We start from the raw sequence: 23,890 nt of genomic DNA, 5'->3' as shown, positions 1-23,890 counted from the left end.
AAAATTACCTTGATTAGTTTAAACAAAGGTTTACCCTGGTGGTGGGAGGCTCTGCCTCTGGCTCACTGAACGTCTAGAATCTTAACAGAACCAGTTGTATTAGTAATGAGCAATGCCCTGGAGCCAGACCAGTTAGCCCAGGTCTAATACAGGCACTCCAGAGACTGAGGCAGAAGGATTGTTGTGAATTCAAGGCCAGCCTAGGCTAGTGTGATACTCTATCTAAACCTAAAACCAAACTGTATGCGTGCACACTCAAGTGTGTGTTCTCACAACACTTCTGTAGTGGATTCCAATACACAGCGTGTAATGTTTGGGGCTTTATCATTGCTTTTCGAGACAGGATTTCTCTGTGTAGCTCTGGCTGTCCTGGAACTTCCTCTGTGTACCAGGCTGGCCTCGAACTCACCAAGGTCTGCCTGCCTGTGCCTCCCGAGTGCTGGGATCAAAGCTGTGAGCCAACCGGCCTGGCTTTCTATGTACAACAGTCCACTGCCCTGTTTCCAGAGGGCTTGGGCTGCAGGCATATGGCACTACTTTTTTGAAATTTTTAAAATTAATTTTACTTATTTATGCTTTTTTTTTAGGTATGAGTGCACTGTCTGCAAAATGCCAGAAGAGGGCATCAAATCCCACTATAGGTTATTGTGAGCTGCCATGTCGTTGCTGGGAATTGAACTCAGGACCTCTGGAAGAGCAGCCAGTGCTCTTAACTGCGGAGTCACCTCTCCAGCCCCCATGGCCCTAAAGTTTATTTAATTTCTTTTCAGATAGGATGTTATTCTAGTCCAGGCTGGCCTGAAGTTCACAGCAATCCTCCTGCCTCAGTCTTCCAAGTGTGTGAGCCACCTTGCTTGCTGTCTGTACCAGTTTTAAGAAGAAATCTTCTGGAGGCATGTGAGGTGGCTCCCAGGAACCAGTTGTCCTCTGACTGCCACATATTTGCCATCGGCACATGTGCCCACACGCTTACATCATGTGCCCATGCTTACATCATGTGCCCACGCTTACATCATGTGCCCACACGTGATGTGGGAGGGTCTTCTGTTTTAATAAAGAAACTGCCTTGGCCAGCCCTTAGGTGGGTGGAGTAGACAGAACAGGAAGAAGGAAGTGAGGTAGATGGCTCAGTCAGATGCCACGCCTCTCTTAAGTGAGCCAGACTGCCGTGCCTCTCCTCAGAGAGATGCCAGATGTGATGGAACCAGCCACCAGGACAGACATGCTGAATCTTTCCCGGTAAGACACCGCTCATGGTGTTACACAGATTATTAGATATGGGTTAGTCAAGATGTGAGTAAGAGGCTGAAAATAATGGGCCAGGCAGTATTTAAAAGAATACAGTTTCCGTGTAATTATTTCGGCTGTAAAGCTAACCATGTGGGAGCCGGGCAGGATGAAAAGTAGGCCTGCCCGCAGCTCCACATAAGCTAGCCTGCGACCAGGAGCAGGGCAACGGGAACGCAGCCCAAAGCTCATCACTACACACACGCTTACATCATGTGCCCACACGCTTACATCATGCATACATACACATAATTAAAAGAAACAGCCAGGGCTAGGGGTGTCGTTAGTGATAAAATGATTGTCTAGCTGTGTGTGTGAGGCCTGGAGTTCTACATGCAGCACCATAAAAACAAGGAAAAGGGGAAGAGAGGAAGGCGGTGGGGATGGGAAGGAAGGAAGGAAAGAAACCGGTGGTGGGACAAGTCTCTTCTGTCTGTCTTAGTGAGATGTGTCCAAGGGCCACAGAGAGATGGCTCAGTGGTTATGACTCATTCGAGATCTCCTAGAGAACCCGAGTTCGGTTCCCAGCACCCACACGGGGTGGTCCATGACCACTTGTCACTCCAGCTCCAGAAGACCATCCGCCCTTTTCTGGCTCCCATGGGCATACACAGAACCCCCACACACATGCATACACATAAATAATTTTTTAAAGAGATGCATCCTGTTCTGTAAGGTGGTACCAAAAGAGACATGTCCAGTTCTGCCAGATGTTGGCTTGTGACACTTCTCTCCAGCTGCAAACTTCCGGAGCACGGGAGGAGGAATGAACCATTTTTCCCAAACCTGCACAGGGTTGACCAACTCTGAACACAAGTTCCCGGAATGACCAGGGTGGTGACAGATTGAGATGCCAGCAAAAGGGACCAACCTTCTCCATATGCTGTCCACAAGCAAACAGGGCCTTCAGGGTCTGCTGCCAGGTCTCCTGGACGTGCCCCAAGCACCATCTGCCAAGGTCATCCCAGGATGCCCCATCTGGTGACCCTGGCTAGGGCGATATTCCAGACCTGAGTGTCGCCTCGGCGTGTCTGAGGCCATTTTGGCAGCAGGCGTTCAGATGGGTGTCAGAGTCCTCTCGCGAGAACACCATCTCTTCCCAAGATCTGAGAATTTACTCACAAAGATTCAGAGACTAAGAAAACAAGTCAGAGGTCTGAAAACTAGTCTCTTCAGGCTGGATTTTTAATTTGAATTTTACGTGCATGAGTATTTGTGTGTCTGGAGTCCATGGTGGCCAGGAGCCACCCCTGGAACTGGAGTTACAAATGATTTGTGAGCTGTCACGACGGTGCTGGGAACCAAACCCTGGTCCTCTGCAGGAACAGCAAGTGTCCTTAACTGCTGAGCCATCTCTCCAGCCCCCAAGCTAGATGCTTAGTTCTCTTAGAGGCATCCCATGACCTGACAGATTTCCACTGGTGTACAGACATTAGCTAGCAGCTTCCTGCACACTTGAGCGCATACGCGCACAGGCAGGCTCTCCCCACCCTTCCTCTTTCTGCTTCTCGCATTAGAGTTTTGTCTCGGCCCACTTGCCCCTCAGCCATCATGAGGAGAGAGCAGCAGGTCAGGTGAGGGTATGAAAACCTTGGTCCAGACAGTGAGGATGTGAGCCACAGCCCACCTCAGAAGCCATTCATCTGTCCGTTTATCCCATCAGACCTCCAAAGCAATGCTGAGACCAGACTTTCTATTCATGCTGAAGGGCAGATCATACGACTATCTGCCACAAAGCAGTGTGGCAGACCTTGGGGTATATTTGTTCTTGCTGCAGGCTAACTTCTGGGCACTTTCCCACCCACACTGGGGGGGCGGGGGGAATTATCATTACAAGGACAGATTCCTCCCCAACCACGGCACTTTGCTCTTCAATTCCCCAGGCTCTCCTGAGACATTTTTTTCCTCAGCAAAGCTGTCTTTCCCTCACCTTTCTTCACCCCATAGCCTCTGGCAGCTGAAAAGTTTCCCAGCTCCTTACATCTTAACTCACACATAAAACTCATCCAAAGGCTTACTGAGGGAACTAGCAAGGACTGCTCCTCGCTAGGGGGTCACTGCTGGGGGTGAGGGTGCTTCTGGCTCCACCAGGTCCTTCACAATGCTGAGGGGACCACATAAGGACCTTTGGAAACTTCCTCCAGGGCACTTTTAATGGGAAAGGCAGACTTGGATAATGAACCTTTTAGGTAGGCTGGGGCTACCCTAAAATTGATTTATCTGCTCCTCTTACTGACTCTCCCATTCTCTCAGTACAAACACCTGGTTGTCATGGTAGCTAGCTCACCCACCTGTGCCCCAAGTTTCAGTCTGAGATGTCACACTCAGCTCAGCAGCAGGCACACAAACCACAGACGCTGCTCATAGGGATGCCGCAAAAAATGTCTCAGGCAGGGCTGGAGAAATGGCTCAGGGGTTCACTGACTGCTCTTCCAGAGGTCCTGAGTTCAATTCCCAGCAACCACATGGTAGCTCACAACCACCTGTAATGAGATCTGGTGCCCTCTTCTGGCCTGAAGGCATATATGCAGGAAGAACCCTGTATACATAATAAAGTCTTAAAAAAATTTTTAAGAAAGGTATTTAAAAATGTCTCAGGCAGAGATGGATCAGGAGCAAAAAAGCTTGCCAAGCTGTGCTCCCTACCCTCCCCACCCCTGCCACCCCATGGCTTGAACTACATGTTAGGGTTAGGGTTTTTTAAAGAGTGTATATGTGTGTGTTTGTGTGTGTGTGTGCAGGTACCTGCAGGGGCCAGAAGAGGGTGCCAGAGTCCCTGGAGCTGGGGGTTTACAAACCAATGCCATCCTTTTGGTGTGTTGGGAGTGTGGTGTGTTTGGGGGAGGCTAAGATCTCACTTAAATGCCTTCGAACTCAGGAGTCTGTCTGCGTTGGCTTTAGATTCAGTCTCCAATGCAGGACCGGCAGACTTGAGCCACCACCCAGCACATGAACAGTTTTTAAGGCATGCTTTCTCACAGGGCCAGGAGTTAATGTAAGCCATGGTAAGGCTCACAAAGATGCCTGGTGAAAGCTGGTAACCAGATCCCACTGGAGGTCACTAGACAAAGGTGGCCATACCAGCAAATCTGCCCCTCCAAACCCAGTTCCTTTTGCACAAGGAATTTGACAGTTGCTTAATTTAAAACCTAACAACATGCCGGGCGGTGGTGGCGCACGCCTTTAATCCCAGCACTTGGGAGGCAGAGGCAGGCGGATCTCTGCAAGTTCGAGGCCAGCCTGGTCTACAAGAGCTAGTTCCAGGACAGACTCCAAAGCTACATAGAAACCCTGTCTCGAAAACACCATAATAATTATAATGGATAAGCCAGTTAGTAATGCCTTCTACTTAAGCCGAACCCCAGGGGCTCAGCCATCACTGGACCCATTCATTTGTTCCTCTTCCTAATGTGGACACATCGAATGTTTTGACTAGTCATCTTTTAAGGCGAGGTCTCCTGTACCTAAGCTGGCTTTGGATGACCTTGAGCTTCTTATTGCTCTGCCTCTACCTCCACAGTGCTGGGTTACAGGTACTCTGTGCACTGTCTGACCCCAGCCAGTAGCTGGTGTAGCAGGACTTCCAGCTGTGTCTACATTGTCTGGGTCCAGAATGTGGTCTCTAGCAACCTCACCTTTCCAAGACAGGGTTTCTGTGGTCCTGGCAGTCCTGAACACTACCTCTGCCTGCTGGGTGCTATCTGACCTCTACTAACATTTTTCTTCTTGCTACAGGGGCTTGGGTTATTAGAGTTCAAATTATGACTCTTCACAAACATCCCCGATTCCCCTCAAACATCCACAATCTATTATGAAGGTCAAGCACCATACCCTACCAACCTGTAAAGATTGTAATTGTCTCAGCCAAACCTACTTACCCAACCAGCAATTATACTTAGTCCACCTGTACGGCTACATGGAATAAAAACCTGTCCAAAAAAAAAAAAAAGTTGGACCGTGGTGGTGTAAGCCTTTAATCTCAGCACTTGTGAAACAAAGGCAGCAGGCTCTAAAGCTACAGAGAAACCCTGTCTTGAACTCCCAAAACCAAACAAGTCTTCCAGTAACTAGTAAACATAGCCCTACTCCAGAGCCAGTCATTCTGCACGTTAATCTGTGATACCATAGCTGCCCTTGAGAACAAGTGGCAAAGACTCTGACCTTTGACCTAAAATCAGATTTATGCTAAGCACAGAACACTAGGTAAGTACTTAAAAACACTCAGCTAATCACTAACCTCAAATGGACCCACTAAAAGGTACCACTCATGGAGGCAGAGACAGCAAGCCAGCTTGGACTATCTAGCAAGATGGTATCTCAAGGGGGAGGGAGAAGAAACGGAACCAAAAGACAGTTTCCCAATTGCATTGAAAACATTTTTATTGACAGTTACACACAGACAAAAACAAAGACAAGACAATAAAGGGTAGACAATGCACCACAGGGACTAATATTCTTCACCCTCATCATCTCCTTCAGCACTATCGGCTCCAACCTCCTCATAATCCTTCTCCAGGGCAGCCATGTCTTCACGGGCCTCAGAGAACTCCCCCTCCTCCATACCCTCACCCACATACCAGTGCACAAAGGCACGCTTGGCATACATCAGATCAAACTTGTGATCTAGGCGAGCCCAGGCCTCAGCAATGGCTGTGGTGTTGCTCAGCATGCACACAGCTCTCTGGACCTTGGCCAGGTCTCCACCAGGTACCACAGTGGGAGGCTGGTAATTGATGCCAACCTTGAAGCCAGTGGGGCACCAGTCCACAAACTGGATGGTACGCTTGGTCTTGATGGTGGCAATGGCAGCATTGACATCTTTGGGAACCACATCACCACGGTACAGCAGGCAGCAAGCCATGTATTTACCATGGCGAGGGTCACATTTCACCATCTGGTTGGCTGGCTCAAAGCAGGCATTGGTGATCTCTGCTACTGTAAGCTGCTCATGGTAGGCTTTCTCAGCAGAGATGACAGGGGCATATGTGGCCAGAGGGAAGTGGATGCGAGGGTAGGGCACCAGGTTGGTCTGGAATTCTGTCAGGTCAACATTCAGGGCTCCATCAAATCTGAGGGAAGCAGTGATGGAGGACACGATCTGGCTAATGAGGCGATTAAGGTTAGTGTAGGTGGGGCGCTCAATGTCGAGGTTTCTACGACAGATGTCATAGATGGCCTCGTTGTCTACCATGAAGGCACAATCAGAGTGCTCCAGGGTGGTGTGGGTGGTGAGGATGGAGTTGTAGGGCTCAACCACAGCGGTGGAAACCTGGGGGGCTGGGTAGATGGAGAACTCCAGCTTGGACTTCTTTCCGTAATCAACAGAGAGCCTCTCCATCAGCAGGGAGGTGAACCCAGAGCCAGTTCCCCCGCCAAAGCTGTGGAAGACCAGGAAGCCCTGAAGCCCTGTGCACTGGTCGGCCTGTAAGAAAGAGAAAAGTTTATTTAATGTTGAGAGACATCTTGTGAAAGTTGCAATGGTGTTTACGAGTCTGTGACTAACTACTGATAAAGCTCTGGAATCAAGAGCAGCCGGCCAGAGCAGTAAGGAACTGCTCAGTGACTCAGAGGGACTTCTGGGGGTTGAGGACCTTTCCTAACTGATTTTAAATCAACTACTTCCATCTGAACAGACACACAGCAGAGGCTTTAGCTGCTGGGAAGCCAGGCTCTGGTGTCCATGCTGTGGGTCAGACCACAAGGGCACCTTGAAATCAGCTGGAATTTCCAGAGGGCTGGATTCAGACCTCTCGTGTGTTGCCAAATCTGTGAGAGACATCTAAGCTGAAAGACAGGATGGCCAAGTTTCACTACCCAGGGTAGTGGTCAGGCCATAGGTGGGTGGGTCCCACCTCACATGGGACAAATTAATTCCTCTGTCTCACTTATTAAAATAGTGACCTAGCTAGCTCAGGTTGCAAATTAAATGAGTACTTGGAATAATGCTTGGCACAGTAAACACTCGGTATGTGTGGGTGCCTATTCATTCTGGGCAAGGTGAGTCCCTTTTTATTAGCGCTCCACTAGACACCCCAGGTCACCAGGGCTCCCTGCTCCACTCAACTGGTCTACCTGACTAGCGAATGGTTACACAACAGCAGGCCAAATCTGACCTCCGCGTACTTTTTTCTGGTAGACCAGAAACTTGTCCATATTAGACAAGTACCCTGCTGCTTGGCTCCCTCCCTGTGACCTCGCTGGTAAAGCAGGCTACTGAAACTCTTAAGTTTGCAGACTTTTTACTGATCCATCAGTTCACTCATCCTATGGTCCCAGTCTAATGTCAGACCCATCGTGCAAACACAGAGGCACCAAGATCAAAGGCCAATCTAGTAGTGATCATCTCAGCCCGGTAGTGGCTTTTACTAGGTTTCTGTGCCCCTCAATAGTCAGTGTAGCTCAAACTTCATTTGCATTAGAATTAACACAATCCCAAAGGGAAGTCAAGAAAAGCGTGAAGCCCTAGCTTTAGAGGAGACCAGTTGTAGTTGGACTTAGCATGTGACTTCCCCAGTAAACAGCTCGCTGGCCTGCGGGCCTGCATCTGTTAATCACTGACAAGCCTCACAAAGGGTGGTCATCTGATTAGGTGGCTCAATAAAACACATTTACCAGCTTTCCTGATAGGACTCGAGTAGCTTAGTTCCTTTCAGCCACAGCCAATTGGCTGAACTGAATGCTAGGCAATCACTTCTCTGGGATTTCTGATCTTGGACCTTCAGGTTCCAATGATTACCTGCTTCCCCATAAGGAATCTCTTGACTCCACCTGAGCTTTGTTGCAAGACTCTTTCCACAAGCTCTAATTTTTACTTCATGTGTGTGGTACCCAGAGACAAGAGTTGCCCAGACTCGAGTTAGACAACTGTGAACCACTATGTGGGTGCTGGGAATCAAACCTAGATCCTCTGGACAAGCAAGCTAGTGCTTTTTGCTTAACTGTTACACCATCTCTCCAGCTGTTTCTAAATGGCTCACATGGGCTTCTTGGACCTGAAACCTTGTTTCTTCTGTCTGTGATGAGGACTGAAACCAGGGCCCTGTAAATGCTGGGTGACAACACTATGAAAGAGCTGCAGCCGCGGCTGAGCCTTCACTGCTAACATGAAAGCCTACAGATTTCCAAATGAGCTTTATCAATTAGTCACATGGAAGTGTCAGCCACCTACTCAGTGTTACTAAGAGGATCTAAAGAGGGGTGTGAACGTCTGAGCTGGGAACAGAAGCTTAACATTGTCTTCCTTGAGAAAGTTGTTGGTTCTCACCTGGACAGCTGAGTGTCCTCACTGAATTAGCAGAATGCCCCAAATCTTGGTAAAACCGTCCATAAAACTTCTTCCCCATAACACTGCACTTACCAGCTTGCGGATTCTGTCCAAGACAAGGTCAATGATTTCCTTGCCAATGGTGTAGTGGCCACGGGCGTAGTTATTGGCAGCATCTTCCTTGCCTGTGATGAGCTGCTCAGGGTGGAAGAGCTGGCGGTAGGTACCAGTGCGAACTTCATCTGGAAAAGGAGGACAAGTCAGCCACCCGCCACCAACACCAGCTCACTCATCCTTCAGTGTCTGAAGAGAGGTCAGAAGATGTGACCCGGGCAGAATGCCTCAGAGAAGCCCCTGGTCCACTTACCAATAACCGTGGGTTCCAGGTCTACGAACACTGCCCGGGGCACGTGCTTGCCAGCGCCTGTCTCACTGAAGAAGGTGTTGAAGGAGTCGTCTCCTCCCCCAATGGTCTTGTCACTTGGCATCTGGCCGTCAGGCTGGATGCCATGTTCCAGGCAGTAGAGTTCCCAGCAGGCATTGCCGATCTGGACACCAGCCTGGCCGACGTGGATGGAGATGCACTCACGCTGTGGAAAGGGGAAAGAAAATGTCAGAACAGGACAAGTGAGCAATTAGGGATGGCTCACATCTAAACGACAGACCTTCAAAGACATCATCGCTCCTGTCTAGGACATTTCACAATCTAAAGATCTAACTCAGGGAAACATGTTCTCAGGTAGGATTAATGCTATTGACCTACTTAGCAAAGTCAGGCCCGTCCACCGACTGGATCCCTAATAGTTCAGGGTCAGTTCCCACTACTGTAAAATGGCACACAAGATGATGCTAGAATCCCCAGCTCCTGAAGCAGGCTGCTGAGTCCTTGAACCTAGGCAGAATCTTCCCTTCCAGGGCTGAGTCACTTGACGGGCGTCACTCTGAGCTCACTGTGGTTCCTCTTTAATCCAGTTCTTTAGGAGACAAAACTTCCTCTCCCCTTTAAAACCAGCCTAAACCAGCCCATGACTCAGAGAAAATGCTAGCTAAGCAGTGTGGTCAGAGGCAGCCTTTCCACAGCGAAGACTCTAATCTGTCAACCCATCTGCTGGGAGGAAAAGATGCTGTAAAGGCCAGACAGCTCCGAAACTTCACCACACTAAGAAACGAGGCTGGAGAGTGGGGAAAGAAAGGAGAAATTAGTCGTTCCCCAGATGATATTGTATGTTTCTGGCACTATGGAAAAGTAATTGCAAGAACTTAACAGTGGGGGGAATATTTTTCATTCCTTCCTGATCACAGTAATTCTGAAGCTACCAAACCCATATTCGATTAGTCAGTGAAGCAGCCCCGAGGAGGAGGAACCCATGCACATATTTTCTAAGAGAGAGGAGACTTGGAATCTGGCAGAAAACCTCATCGTTCCATTTATTTATTTTGGTTCTTTAGAGACAGGGCTTTTGTAGCTTTTCCTGTCCTGGAACTTGTTCTGTAGACCAGGCTGCCCTTGAACTCAGTTCCATGGGACTCTGCCTCCTGAGTGCTGGGATTAAAGGTGTGTGCCACCACTGTCAGGCTTCTGGGTACTTCTATGAAGCCATTTCTGGAAGGCCATCCTGGGTGGGTAGCACTGTTCTAAGAGCTAAAATTCCAAATTAAATAAGAAAACATGCAAAGAACCAGCGACAGCTCCCGGGCAGGAAACGTTAAGTTTCACAAGTCCAGGATAATGAAATAAGACATTACTCACAACCTTTGACCTGGCCTTTCCTTCTGTTTCCCATAAAACAATCAAGGGTTCTGACCACAGTGAGTTCAGTGTCTCCTGCCCTGAGGACTGTGGGGGAGGTGTAACTCCTGTTCAAATGACCTTCACCTGGACTTTTAGAACCTCCCACAGTCCCGGAAGCTGGAGAGAACTGCCTACAGGCCAGGAAGCCACCTCATTCCTATAACGCCGCAGTCTTTTGGTCCCCAGTCAGTCTGTACCACCTCTTTGGGCTGCCAGGATAACCGAGTTCAGTCTCTGGGACCAGCTTTCCCATGTGGTCCATTAACTCCACAGGCAAGCTGTGGCGCACAGACATCCACAGATAAATGCAAAAAATCTTTAGAAAACAGTTGGGCAGTGGTGGCCTTGGTCTACAAGAGCTAGTTCCAGGACAGGCTCCAAAGCTATAGAGAAATTCTGTCTGGAACAAAAAAAAAAAAAAATTTAAAAAAAATCTTCAGAAAACAAACCTGTCTCCTGGAAGCTAAAAAGGCAACGTCACTGGCCACTTGGGCTAGGAAGTCAGATGAGTCACTTGGTTTAGTCCAGCCTAGACCAGCCTCAACGGGATGAGCAGCTTGTCTTTCAGTGCTTGCCCAACAGGTGAGCCCCAGGCTTTTCTGAGTTGCATCTTTTGGACTAGCTTGGTCAGACGCATTTAAGCAAGGTGTTACATACTTTTGTAACTACATCACCCAGTTACTTACTTACTGAATCCCCCTTTCAAGATACAATTTTAAAACAGTTTCTTTGGGTGTGAAGAGGGTTTACTAAGCAGCCTCAACCCCAGGGGAAGCCGCCCACTCCTGGCCCACAAGCTTACTGAGGCTTCTAAAATCACAGTCACACAAGTAAGTACTTTAAGTGAAACGAAAACCACCAGCTTTGGGCCGGGATTTAACGCAGTTGGAAGAGGTCTTGCCTCTGTTCCAGCTCTGCAAAACCTAGACGTGGTGGCACAGGCCTGTAATCCCAGCCCTAGGGTGATTTTCCCCTCTCCCCAAAAATTTCCATAGACCTTCAAAAATCACTCTTAATTTTCATTATCCCTGGGATGCTCTAAGAACCATACCTTGCCAGGTGATTCTTAAGTGGCAGAGACAGGCAGATCTCTGGGTTCGAGGCCAGCCTGGTCTACACTAGTTCCAGGACAAACTCCAAAGCTACAGAGAAACCCTAACTTGAAAAACAAAAGAAAACAAGAGAGCCTGACGCAGTCAGTGGTGGAGCCCTTGGCAGATTTTTGTTCTGTTTTTGAAACAGGATTTCTCCTTAGCTTTTGGAGCCTGTCCTTGGATTAAAGGCGTGTGCCACCATCACATGGCCTTGGGCAGGTTTTTGTTTTCAACAGGATTTCTGTCCTGCAACTCGGCATAGACCAGGATAGTCTTGAATTGGCAGAGACCTGCCTCCCTCTGCCTCCTGAATGCTGGGGTTAAAGGCGTGTGCCACACCTTTGACCTTAACAAGCTTTATGGGGAAACGTGGGAAGGAGCTAAGGTCAAAAAGTGGTTAATGGAGTTGTCATCTTGAATCATGAAGCTGCGCCTTTCAAAAGCAGTACCGGTATGGAGTTTTAAATCGTTCCCTTTCCTTCTGAGGTACTGAATATAAACTCGGTGGCTTCCAGGCTAGGCAAATGCTCTCCTAAAATAATTAAACTTACTTAGCAGGGAGGTTCCTATATCCAAGATTAGTTTCTGCAATCCACACTAGCCTGGGACTTCCTAGGGAGCCTGAGAAGCCCCAAACTCGTGAACAATCCCCTGCCTCAGCTCCCCAAGTGTTACAGAAACTACCGACCCAGGGTCTCACTGGCTGACCTAAACTCAAGACCAACCTGCCTCTGCCTCCAGAGCCCAGCGATTAAAGGCTATCAGCCCCCTATCCTGAGTTCCTGTTTCATGACCCATGAGCTACATGGGTGTCTTGAGAATTATTTAGCCCAGACTGGTCGTGACACACAGCATCTTCCTGCCTCAACTCTCAAGTTCAGAAATCAAAAAATATGTTGAGCAGGGCGGTGGTGGCACACGCCTTTAACCCAGCATTCGGGAGGCAGAGGCAGGCAGATCTCTGTGAGTTCGAGGCCAACCTGGTCTACAAGAGCTACTTCCAGGACAGGCTTCAAAGCTACAGAGAAACCCTGTCTAGATAAACCAAACAAATACAAACAAAATGTTTGATAGTACTTTGCTCTACCTTTATAAAAAAAAGTTTTATGGACGTATTTAATTTAGCTTAATATACCACTGAACTAGAAATAGGCTGGATTAGGGGATATTTGACGGCTGATTGTTCCCTTTCACGGAGGAGCTCGCTTTCCCAGGTGCACAGCTTCTGCTGGTAGGTCCCGGGATTGGCCACAGGTGACTCAGCAGCGAGTCACAGGGCGTGGGGACGGTGCCCGGAAGTGTTTGCTCAGTCCGTCCGGAGCTCACGAGGTCCTCCGGAGTACCCCAACTGGGAAAGCGATATCATTTGAGAAAAAAAGAGACCCTTTAGTCTCTCTACTCTATTGTGGTCAATGTGAAAGCTCCCTCCTTTCCAGGGGCGGCCAGCGCTCCAGACGGGACGTTCTACCAGCGCCGTCAAGAGGGAAGTACGCGATTCCAGACGTCTGGTGGACTAGGCTTTCCCACCCCGGTCGCCAGAAACCAACCTAACTGGAGGCGGCCGTCGGGGGCTGTCGCAGGCACAGATTCCCGGGCAGCCCGCAGTTCCTGCTGGTCCCTTCGGACGTTCCCATCCCTGCCCCACAGCCACACTCACCATATTTAGTCCTTGAAGTGGTCCGCAAAAACTGAGTCCGAGAGGGTGATAAGGACCTCCCACTACGAGACTACCAAGGAGTCCGGGGGAGCAGCAGTGAGAGGCCCGCCTCCAGGAGAGGTCTTATATACCCTGGCCAGACCACGAGTCGGGAGGGCGGACACGAGACCCCGCCCCGGGCCGCACCGAGGGCGATGATTGGCGAGTTCGAAAGTTCAAACCAAACTCTGTAGACGGAGTTGGAAAGGAGGAGAAGGGGTGGAGACGTGTAGGGTCGCTGCTGGGGCCAGGTGGGGCGGGGGCGGGGTAGGGAAGGCGATTGGACGTAGAAGGACAGGGAGATCTTTGTGCAGCTCCGGCCGGAGGAAAGTCCCAGGTAGAGGGGGTGGTCAGGATCGTAGCCGGTCGCCCCACCCAGCCCTGGGGAGTCCGGAAGAGTGAGCCAGCAAGCCGACCCGGAGATCAGCGGCCGCGGGAAGGGTGGTGACTGCGACAGCCCTGGGGGGCCCAGGACGGAAACGCCCAGTTTATTTGACGGCACAGTGGGAGGGGCGGAGCGAAGTTAGCGGCCGCAGAAGCCGCGTTACAGCTGCACGGGTGCGGTACCTGAAGACAATCTTGTTTCCTAATCTTGCCGCCACTGGGTCCTAAATACTTCACGCACGCTCCCTCCCTTCTCCCACCTCCAAGTACTGGATTTCTGCCCGCGCAACCCCAGCGCCCTTTCCACAGATTTTATTTTTTTATTTTTTTTGGTTTTTCGAGACAGGGTTTCTCTGTAGCTTTGGAGCCTGTCCTGGAACTAGCTCTGTAGTTCGAGGCTGGTCTCGAACTAACAGAGATCCGCCTGCCTCTGCCTCCTGAGTGCTGGGATTAAAGGCGTGCGCCACCGCCGCCCGGCCACAGGTTTTATTTTTGAAGACCGAGTCTGCCTCAGTCTTCAGCTCTGTGTCCTCTTTAGGTGAACCTTCCGGGTCTTGAGAGCCATAGCCTCGTAGGTATAAAGAATTATTCGGTCCATTTTAAGAGTGACTGCTGAGCCGAGCACAAATCCCAGTACTCGGGAGGCAGAGGCACGCGGATCTCTGTGAGTTCGAAGCTAGCCTGGTCTACAGAGTGAGTTCCAGGACAGCCAGGGAAACCCTGCCTCAAAAAACAAAAACAAACAAACAAACAAACAAAAAACAGGAGATTTATGGGGCCTGAGGAGATGGCTCAGCGGTTAAGAGCACTGGATGCTCTTCCAGAGGACCCAGGTTCAACTCCCAGCCACCACGTGGTAGCTGACAACCATCTATAGTGGGATCTGTCATGGAGGCATACGTGTAAATAGAGCCCTCACTCTCTTGAAGGATGGTTTCCAGCTGTGGTGTTCAAGCTGGTCTCAGGTGACCCAGACTAATTCCTCTCTCGGGTTCTGTGGCATGCAGAGTTGACTGTTTACGCCGCAATACCCCCATTCTGTCTGGTCCAAGAACCCGGAGGCAGCTGTCCCCATTTGAGAACTCAGGGAACCACATTAGGTGAGCGTCTCACACCAAGGAGAAGTGTGAAGACCCTGGCCTCTGCAGTGGGGCCTGCCTGTAGCCCTCACACTGAGGAGTGAGAGACAGCAAGACCCTGCAGCTCAGAGGCCAGCTGGTCTTGCAGTATCAGAGGACTCCAAGTGAAGGACCTTGTTCATAAAATAAGGGTGAAGATTCATAAGAAAGGCAGCAAAGATTGACCTCTGGCCTTTGCATACAGCTGTGCACACACACAAGAATGTCAAACACTCACACACACATATGTATCACAAAGTTAAAAAACCAATCTTTATTTGGGTGTGGTGATACATACCTGTATTTGGGCACTCGAGACAAGAATGGAAAATTCCATCGAGGTCAATGAACCTTATAGGCTATTCTGTCTCATACATGCAGGCAAAACACCAATGCACATAAAAATAATTTTTTTTTTCAAAAATGTCCTCAGGTGAGCTCAATTGCTCCTTGGATGCCCATGTTACTAATAGTCACTGCCAAGTGTGATGATCTAAATTCAAACCCAGGACCCACATAGTAGAAGGACAGGCCGTCTCCTGCAGCCTTTCCTCTGACCTCCACACCCACACTGTGGCCTGTGGGTTTCCAAACACATACACAATAAATCAATGGGGAAATTTTTTAAACATAATCTTGCTTGTAATCCTAGTATGCAGGATGTGGAAACAGAAGGCTATCTGAATGTTCACGGTTATCCTGGTCTAGATAGTGAGTTCTAGGTCAACCAGTGGTATGCAGGCAACCCTGTCTGTCCCTCTCCTAGCCATATACTCTCCAGCTGTGAAATGATTGTAAGATTGAGATGATACAGGTTTAAATTTGCTGCCCCCTGCTGGAGATTTGTGGATATTGGCTGGTAGAGTTTTTGCTTAGCATTTCACAAGGCTCCTGTTCTTCCACTTGGCCTTTTTCAGCTTCCCTATGAGCTCCTCTCAGGCCCAGATATCCAAAGGAGCAACCTGGAGGCACCGAGCAGCATCCTCCATGAGAATTCTTCCAGCCTTGGCATTCTGGGACACCGGGCCTACCTGTTCCTGCTGTTCTCATGGACAAGGTTGGCGACAGGCCTCATCCAGTCTTTCAAGAATCCCATTCCTCAATGTAGTGCCATTTCAATATCTGAGAGTAAAACAATCCCACTGGTTAGACCAGATTATGGTAACACACGTCTTTAATCTCAGTAGCCATAATGACACACACCTTTAATCCCAGTAGACACACTAGTTGCCATAGAAACTAGGCGGTGCATGCCTTTAATGATGGCAGTGCAGGACTTTAATCCCTGGAGAGGATTATAAACGGGGAAGACAGCTCTCAGATGCAGTATCATTCTGAGATTCCAAGAGGCGGAAAAAAAAATCACATTCCTCGCTGGGCAGTAGTGGCCCACGCCTTTAATCCCAGCACTCGGGAGGCAGAGGCAGATGGATCTCTGTGAGGTCTACAAGAGCTAGTTCCAGGACAACTGTCTCAAAAAAAAAGACTAATTTATTATGTGTAGTGTTCTGCCTGCATGTATGCCTGCAGGCCAAAAGAGGGCACTCATTACAGATGGTGGTTGTGAGCCACCATGCTGCTGTTAGGAATTGAACTCAGGACCTCTGGAAGAGCCCCCAGTGCTCTTAACTGCTGAACAATCTCTCCAGCCCTCGCATAGATGAAGAACTATGATTCCATCTTTAGGCAGCCAGTGGCTGGTCACCATCTTTGCTAGGGTTGGAGAAGATGAATGTCATGTGACTTCACTGCCATCTTAGTTAAAGGTGGCCAACGTGGAATGGGCTTACCAAGAAGGCAGCAACAGGTCTCCAAGATATTTGTAACTAGGATAGATTTTTTTAAACAATAATTCCTATCTTGCAAACAAGGTTTATGAAAGATAGGATTTACAAACAATGTGTGTAGTAAGTTCTTAAAGCTACACCTGCAAGCATTCATATGCAAGAACGTACCTTGCCCTGGCTATGGAACTTTGTAACATTAGGAGTCCTCCAGGTGAGATTGGTTTGAAGACATGAAGGCGGCATAGGAAACAACTGAGGTTTGTTAGTGCGTGGCAGGGTTAGAGTTCCTAAAGAGAGACAAGTTACAATGAAGCGCCTAGTGATGGAGTAGTGTCTATGTGTTACTTCCATTATTAATAAAGAAACTGCCTTGGCCTTTTAAGAGACAGAAAATTAGGTAGGTGGAGTAGACAGAACAGAATTGTGGGAGAAAGGAAGCAGAGTTGGGGAGACGCTTCAGGCAGTCGCCATAGTGAGTCGCCATGCTTCTCCTCTCCAAGATGGATGCAGGTTAAGATCTCTCCTGGTAAGCCACACCTCGTGGTGCTACAGAGATTACTAAATATGGGTTAAAGGAAGATGTGAGAATTAGCCAATAAGAGGCTGAAACTATGGGCCAGGCAGTGTTTTAAAAGAATGCAGTTTCAGTGTAATTATTTCGGGTAAAGCTAGCAGGTGGTTGGGAGCTGGGCGGCAGGAAGCCGGCCTGCAGCTCCTCACTACAGCCTAGCAGCTTTGAAGATGTTGCCATAAGATTGTCATTAGAAACACCAGCCACACTTAAATGGAGCAGGCTGGGATCTAGAAGGCATGCTGGAAATGCTGCCAAGGCTAGAGCCAGAGGTGACCTGAGCACCTTGGGAAAGACTGTTTCACTGTTGGAGCTTGGTTCTGCCTAGTGTGGATTGTGGTTATGACCTATGTTTTCCTATTGAAGTGAAAAAAGGGTGCTTTATTTTTGAAAGATTTTAAACCGAGACAGTATTTCTCTGTGTAGCCCTGGGTGTTCTGGAACTCACTCTGTAGACCAGGCTGGCGTCAAACTCACAGAGATCCCCCTGCCTCTGCTTCCCAAATGCTGGGATTAAAGGTGTGCACCACCACTGTCCAGCTTAATATGTAATCTTGATTGACAGGTTGCTGTAATAGCAGCAAACACCCAGCTCCTTTCTCCCCATGGCTTCAGCTGCCTTCTCAAGTCTCTTCTATTTCTTTCTTCCTTCCTTTCTTTATTATGTATACAATATTCTGTCTGTGTGTATGCCTGAAGGCCAGAAGAGGGCACCAGACCCCATTACAGATGGTTGTGAGCCACCATGTGGTTGCTGGGAATTGAACTCAGGACCTTTGGAAGAGCAGGCAATGCTCTTAACTTCTGAGCCATGTCTCCAGCCCCCCTATCTCAGTCTTTGAGAAATCTCTGTGACCAATTCCAGTCAGTTAGCCAAGGACTCCACCCCTTGATTCAATGTTGAACTTTATTAACAGTCTGGGTGTGTCACAGTACAATCTGATCTCCCGAGCAGCCTTCTTTGCTCTGAGCTGAGCTGTAGTTTGGAACCTGCCCCCTCTCATTAGGAATTGCATAGCCCATACTAGCTCTGGACTATGAAACAGGCAGGTCTTGAATTTGAGATGTTCTCGTCTAGCCCTTCCTAGTAGCTGTCCCACCAAGCCTGACTTTGCTAGCTCTAGCTCCATTCTGGAAGATAACTACAGAAAAAAAAAACAGTTTTCGTCTTTGAGGAAACAATGTCTTCTATTTCCGTGTTCTAACACAACAGACAAGCTTTCTTACTCAAAACTTCTAGTTAGCATATAAGGAGACCTTAGGTTTAATCCTGAGAACTACAAAGCACCACCACCAATGGAAATCCCTTTGACCCCTCATCCCTTTAGGCTGCAAGGTTAAAATTCTTTTGCGGAAAGTTAAAAATACCTGCTCACATTTCTCAGTTAATCTGCATTATTATTCCAGTAAGTGTACTGTACCCTGGAGTCTGGAAACTTCCCTATTTATAGCAATGTTTATTTAATAATTGTATTTATTCCCATCTGTAGAAAGTACCCAGGCAGCCCAAAGTGGAATGCCCCTGAGGGTTTTTGTTCCTTGTATAACTGATCAACATCAACAGAAATGGGGCTGGATTTGAGGGTCCTTAACTCTCAGGATAGCTTTCCCCCTGTAGACATGGGAGTGGCTCAAAAAGCTGTGCTTTGGCCAAAGGCAGTTTATTTCTGCGAACATTAGTGCCCAGCCTTGTGGACACAGACTACTCTCGGCTCGGCATCTAGGAGCCGCTTCTTATGGAAAGTGGGTGTCTGACACTTGGCCCAGACAGAGCAGCCCAGGGTGGGAGTTTCCAGGGAGTTTCCCGTTTAGTAGACAACCTGGGCTGACTGCATGTCTTTCCCACGGCCTGAAGCCTCTGCCGCCCTCTCGCCCCCTCCCTCCCCAGGTCCTAAAGCCACTGAGCCCACCATCCTTAGTTCGGCCATCTTGTTGCTCTCTGGGTTTCATGCTTTGTTTACGGCCTTCATACTTACTCACAAGCTTGAATAAAGCGTTTGACCAACCCACCCCCATCTTTAATCCCTGTGTTGTCAGTTCGCCTCATAGCTTAAATTCTAGAACCTCTGCAGGGAAAAGTAAATGAAAAAAAAAAATCCCTACAGCGAGGGTATCGCTCTGCCCTTCTACCCTTGACCAAGTTAGTTTTTCTCAGTTCTTTCGCGATTGCACCAGTGGTCTTTTCGGTTTCAAAACCTGGTTCATTTCACTGGCTCCAGGTTGAATCCCGTTTTCACAGCCGACTAAAACCGGAAGCCCAGGTTGCTTCCTCCTAAAGTGGCTTCACTCTTCTTACACCCTTTCTCCTAATCAGCTCCTTCATGAGTGTGTTTTGTTTTTGGTGCTGGGCATTGAACCCAGGGTCTCCACATTCTAAGCATGTGTTGCTCTGTCACTTTGCTGGTATCCCCAGCCCTCTTCCCCCGCCAAATCTTACACTGCCCCCCCTTTACCCAGCCTTCCACAGTAGTGCTAACATCACCCCACTGGGCCTCCATGCTCTGATTGTTTATTCTCGTTATATTTATTTTGGTTGTTTGCATGTTTGTTGACAGGGTCTCACATAGACCAGAGGCTTGAGTTTCTCAGTAGCCCACGATGACCTTGAACCCTGACCCTGCTGCTTCCACCTTCTAAATGCTGAGATTACAGGACTATGACACCATACAAAGATTTTTTTTCTTTTTTTTTTTAAAAATTATTTATTTATTATATATACAATATTCTGTCTGCATGTATCCCTATGGGCCAGAAGAGGGCACCAGATCTCATTACAGATGGTTATGAGCCACCATGTGGTTGCTGGGAATTGAACTCAGAACCTCTGGAAGAGCAGCCAGTGCTCTTAATCTCTGAGCCATCTCGCCAGCCCCGATTTTTTTCTTTTTAAAAATGATTCATTTATTTTTATTTTATGTGTATTGGTGTTTTGCTTGCATGTATAGTCTGTATGAGGATGTGAGCCTGGAACTGGAGTTACAGACAGTTGTGAGCTGTCATGTAGCCAATGCTCTTTTTTTAAAGATTTATTTATTTATTATGTGTACAGCATTCCTTCCATCTACACCCGCACACCAGAAGGGGGCACCAGGTCTCATTATAGATGGCTGTGAGCCACCATGTGGTTGCTGGGAATTGAACTCAGGACCTCTGGAAGAGCAGTCAGTGCTCCTAACCACTGAGCCATCTCTCCAGCCCATAGCCAGTGCTCTTAACTGCTGAACCATCTCTCTACCTACACCCCCTTTTTCTGCTTCTTTGTTTTCTTCCTCTATCCTTTACCTTTGGGTGGGGGGCAGGTCTTATGACCTTGAACTCTAGACCCTCTTGCCCCTAGCTCTAGATTATCTATGATTATGGGTCACCACCACCATGTTGGTTTTTATTTTTGGGGGGCAGTCGCTCATTGGCCTTGAACTCACTATACAGACCATGCCAACATTGAATTTGTGGTGATCCTCCTGCCTCTGCATCTTGAGAGCTGGAATTCCATACGTGTGCCACAGTGCCTTGTAGTGATGGGACGAACAGGCCTGCTTTTTATCCCGCCCAGCTCCCGCATGGCTAGCTTTACACCCGAAATAACAACACACAAATTGTATTCATTTAAACAATGCCTGGCCCATTAGCTCTAGCCTCTTACTGGCTAATTCTCACATCTTGATTAACCCATTTCTATTAATGTGTGTAGCACCACAAGGTGGTGGCTTACCGCAAAGATTCTAACCTATGTCCATCTTGGGCCGGAGCTTCATGGTGACTGCCTTACTGCCTTCTACCCAGCATCCTGTTCTGTTTACTCCGCCTACCTAATTTTCTGACCTATCAAAGAGCCAAGGCAGTTTCTTTATTTAACCAATGAAATCAACACAAAAACAGAAGACCCACCTACATCAGTGCCTGTCTGAGATCAGGTTTTCCTATGCAACCCTGGCAATCCTTCTGCCTGAGCCCGTGAGCTTCAAGGAGTAAGCTAACACCCAGTGTGGGTAATGCCAGAAACGTAAGTGCAGGCAGGTGTAGTAAATGTGCTGTCCCAGCATTTATGAGGTGTGTGCTGGAGGATCAGGAACTCAGAGCCGATTTTAGCTACAGTGTGAATTCATGGCCAGCCTGGGCTACATGAGACTCTCAAAAAACCTAAGTGAGTCCAGGAATATGGCTTGCCATAAAACCCAAAGCCTTGAGTTTGAGCCCCAGGTCCCACATGATTAAAGGGGGGACCGACTCCCATAGTTTGTTTTTTGACTTCCACAAGGTGTGCTGTGGCATACACACAGACACACACATAGATACACACACACCCACACACACACTTTACATAAATATATCAAAACAGTCGGGTGGTGGTGGTGCACTTGGGAGGCAGAGGCAGGCGGATCTCTGAGTTCAAGGCCAGCCTGCTCTACAAGAGCTAGTTCCAGGACAGGACAGGATCCAAATCTACAGAGAAACCCTGTCACAAAAAAAACAGAACAAAACAAAATATATCGAAACAACAAAAAACATTAGTATAGATCCAATTTTATATATACAGCTATAACCACATCCATTTCCCCAATCATCCAAACCTAGAACGCTCCAGCCCCTCACAAGGTGAATGAAGGAGCCTTTACTTTGAAAGCTCTTGGCTGTTTTATCCGTGTACTTTTTCCTTCCCCTTCAGCATATTTTGTTCCAACCGAGTCTGGAATATAAGCTATTTAGAAACACTGAGAGGTCTCATGTTTCTGGTAGATCCAGATTTCCTCATTTCCAATGCCATAGCTCTCTGTTTTGGTAAAGCTGTGGTCCCTGCTGACCTATAAGTAGCTGATGTGGAACAGCTTGGAACTACGAAAATCAACTTACGTGGGTCCCTCTGCAGCTCTGCGGATTTGTGTGGAGCCCAAGGGACAGGGCCTGGCTCACAGACTGTGGAGGAGGAAATTTTCTTTGTGTTCGAAACAAAGAAACAAGCTTAAAATTCAGGTTGCTTGGCCATCTCCCGCCTTGTCCCGACAGAGGAAAAGCAGCGAGTCAAGTTGTCTTACAGTGGGGAAAAAAATGAACCTGGACTACAGGCTACTGGACAAGCTCTGAAACCTTGCTTTCTTGGCGCTGATTTGCTCCTTTGTTCGGGGTCTTGACGGTCCCTTGGCCCACTGGCCCAACTCCAAGCACATTGTTAGGGAATCGTAAAGAGGGAAGCAAGGTTGATGAGGAAGACTGCTTTCTCACCGGACTCTGTCCCTGAAGATAAACCAGGGACAAGCACTGTGGGGCAGAGAAAGAGGAGGGCAGAAGCCAGAGGCCAGGGGAGGTGGCTTACAGTGAACACTTTCCTAGCACGCACGAAGTCCCGGCTTCCAGCCAGGTCCGGAGGCACAGACCTGAAATTTCAAGAGGCAGAAGCAGGAAGATTTGAAGTTCAAGGTCATCTTCAACTATATAGTGTATTCCAGGCTATCACACACACACACACACACACACACACACACACACACACACGGTGAAGAAAAAGAGGGCTGAGCAGTATGGGAGAGAGAAAAGAAGATGAGACCAAAGGGGATGATGGGGCCACGATTATGTAGGTTCTGTGAGATTGGGGCATTTTCTGCCATAAGACAGGAATCTAGCCGGGAGGTGGAGCACACCTTTAATTCCAGGATTTGTGAGGCAGAGGTAGGTGGATCACTGTGAGTTCAAGGCCAGTCTGATCTACCAAGAGTTCCTAGAAACCCTCTCTCGAAAAACAAATAAACAAACAAAAAGACAGGAATCTAGTGGAGGGTTCTGAGAAAACACAAGGCTATTGTTTCAGCGAATTCACACTGATCTCTGCAGATGTTCAAAGCGCCTTAAAACACCAGCACCCAGAAATCTGAGGCCTCTGGCTTCTGAGGCTCCTGTGCTAACATGCGCATTCTCAAACTCACACACATAACCAAAAACAGAAACAATGTTGTAACAGATGCAACAGATGCTCTGTCACCCAGGAAGTTCTGAGTAGTTTAGGAGTTCAGTACCAGGAACTTGGCAGAAAGACTAAGTATATATTTTATTTCTTTTTCTTTTCTTTCTTTCTTTTTCTTTCTTTTTCTTTTTTCTTTTTTTGATTTTTCAAGACAGGGTTTCTCTGTGTAGTCATGATTGTTGTGGAACTCAGGCTGACCTCAAACTCACAGAGATCCACCTGCCTCTGCCTCCCGAGTGCTGGGATTGAAGGCATGTATGTGCCACCACCACCACCCCGTTCTTTTTACTGTATTTTTGTTGTTGTTATTTTTACCTTTTAAATATTTCCTTAATTATTTATTTGGGTGTGTATGCATAACTTGACTATGATGTCATAGGGCAACTTGTGGGAATCAATTCTCTCCTTCCACCAGGTGGATCTCAGCAATCAAACGCGGGTTTTCAGGCTCGGTGTCAAGTAAGTGCCTTTCTTTTCTTTCTTCTTTTTCTCTTTTCCCTTCATCTTTTTAGTCAGAGTCTAATGGTCTCCTTTTAGATCTGACTGGTCTTGAACTCTCAGAGCTCTATCTGCCTCTGTCTGGACTGAAGACGTGGAGCCAAGTCTTTTTTTCACTTGTTCTTTGAAACAGGTTCCCATCAAGCACTTACTGGTATACTAGGCAGGCCTTGAACCTGTGACCCTCTTGCCTCAGTAGCCCAAGGAGGCATGGTTACATGCAACACCAGGCTCAGGATTTTTTTTTTTTTAATCTTGTTTCAGAGATGGATGACTTGCCTGCTGCTTGGGGTGTCCTTCAACTCCCGCCTCAAGTGATCTTCCCACCACGGGTTTCGAAATAGCTTATCTCTAGTATTTAAAACTTCAATTTAGCTCATACTTTTCAGAGAATAGCCATAAACTCTCAAACCCCTATTACAGAATGAGCCAGCCGTCAAGGG

At 48.1% G+C, this 23,890-nt stretch overlaps 1 protein-coding gene across 1 annotated transcript; it reads right to left on the bottom strand.

The window, feature by feature from the left end:
• Positions 1–5,641: 5,641 nt before the first annotated feature.
• Positions 5,642–13,216, bottom strand: LOC119822383 (tubulin alpha-1C chain). The gene is made up of 4 exons (XM_038341572.1): positions 13,095–13,216; positions 8,919–9,141; positions 8,645–8,793; positions 5,642–6,709 (listed from the first exon to the last, which is right to left on the bottom strand). Exons 1-4 carry the CDS (start codon positions 13,095–13,097, stop codon positions 5,735–5,737), a joined length of 1,350 nt encoding a protein of 449 aa, XP_038197500.1. The 5' UTR covers positions 13,098–13,216; the 3' UTR covers positions 5,642–5,734.
• Between the last annotated feature and the right edge of the window lie 10,674 nt (positions 13,217–23,890).

Source organism: Arvicola amphibius, chromosome 9 (genome assembly GCF_903992535.2).
Source record: "Arvicola amphibius chromosome 9, mArvAmp1.2, whole genome shotgun sequence".
Classification (NCBI taxonomy): Eukaryota; Metazoa; Chordata; class Mammalia; order Rodentia; family Cricetidae; genus Arvicola; species Arvicola amphibius.
This window is presented reverse-complemented; position numbering and strand designations above follow the sequence as displayed.

Bases quoted from the DNA above. Each gene is read 5' to 3' on its own strand.
- LOC119822383 (XM_038341572.1), bottom strand. The intron at 8,794-8,918 runs GTAAGTGGACCA...CTCCTTTTCCAG, and splicing joins CCTGGAACCCACGGTTATTG to ATGAAGTTCGCACTGGTACC. The intron at 6,710-8,644 runs GTAAGTGCAGTG...TCTTTCTTACAG, and splicing joins TGGACAGAATCCGCAAGCTG to GCCGACCAGTGCACAGGGCT.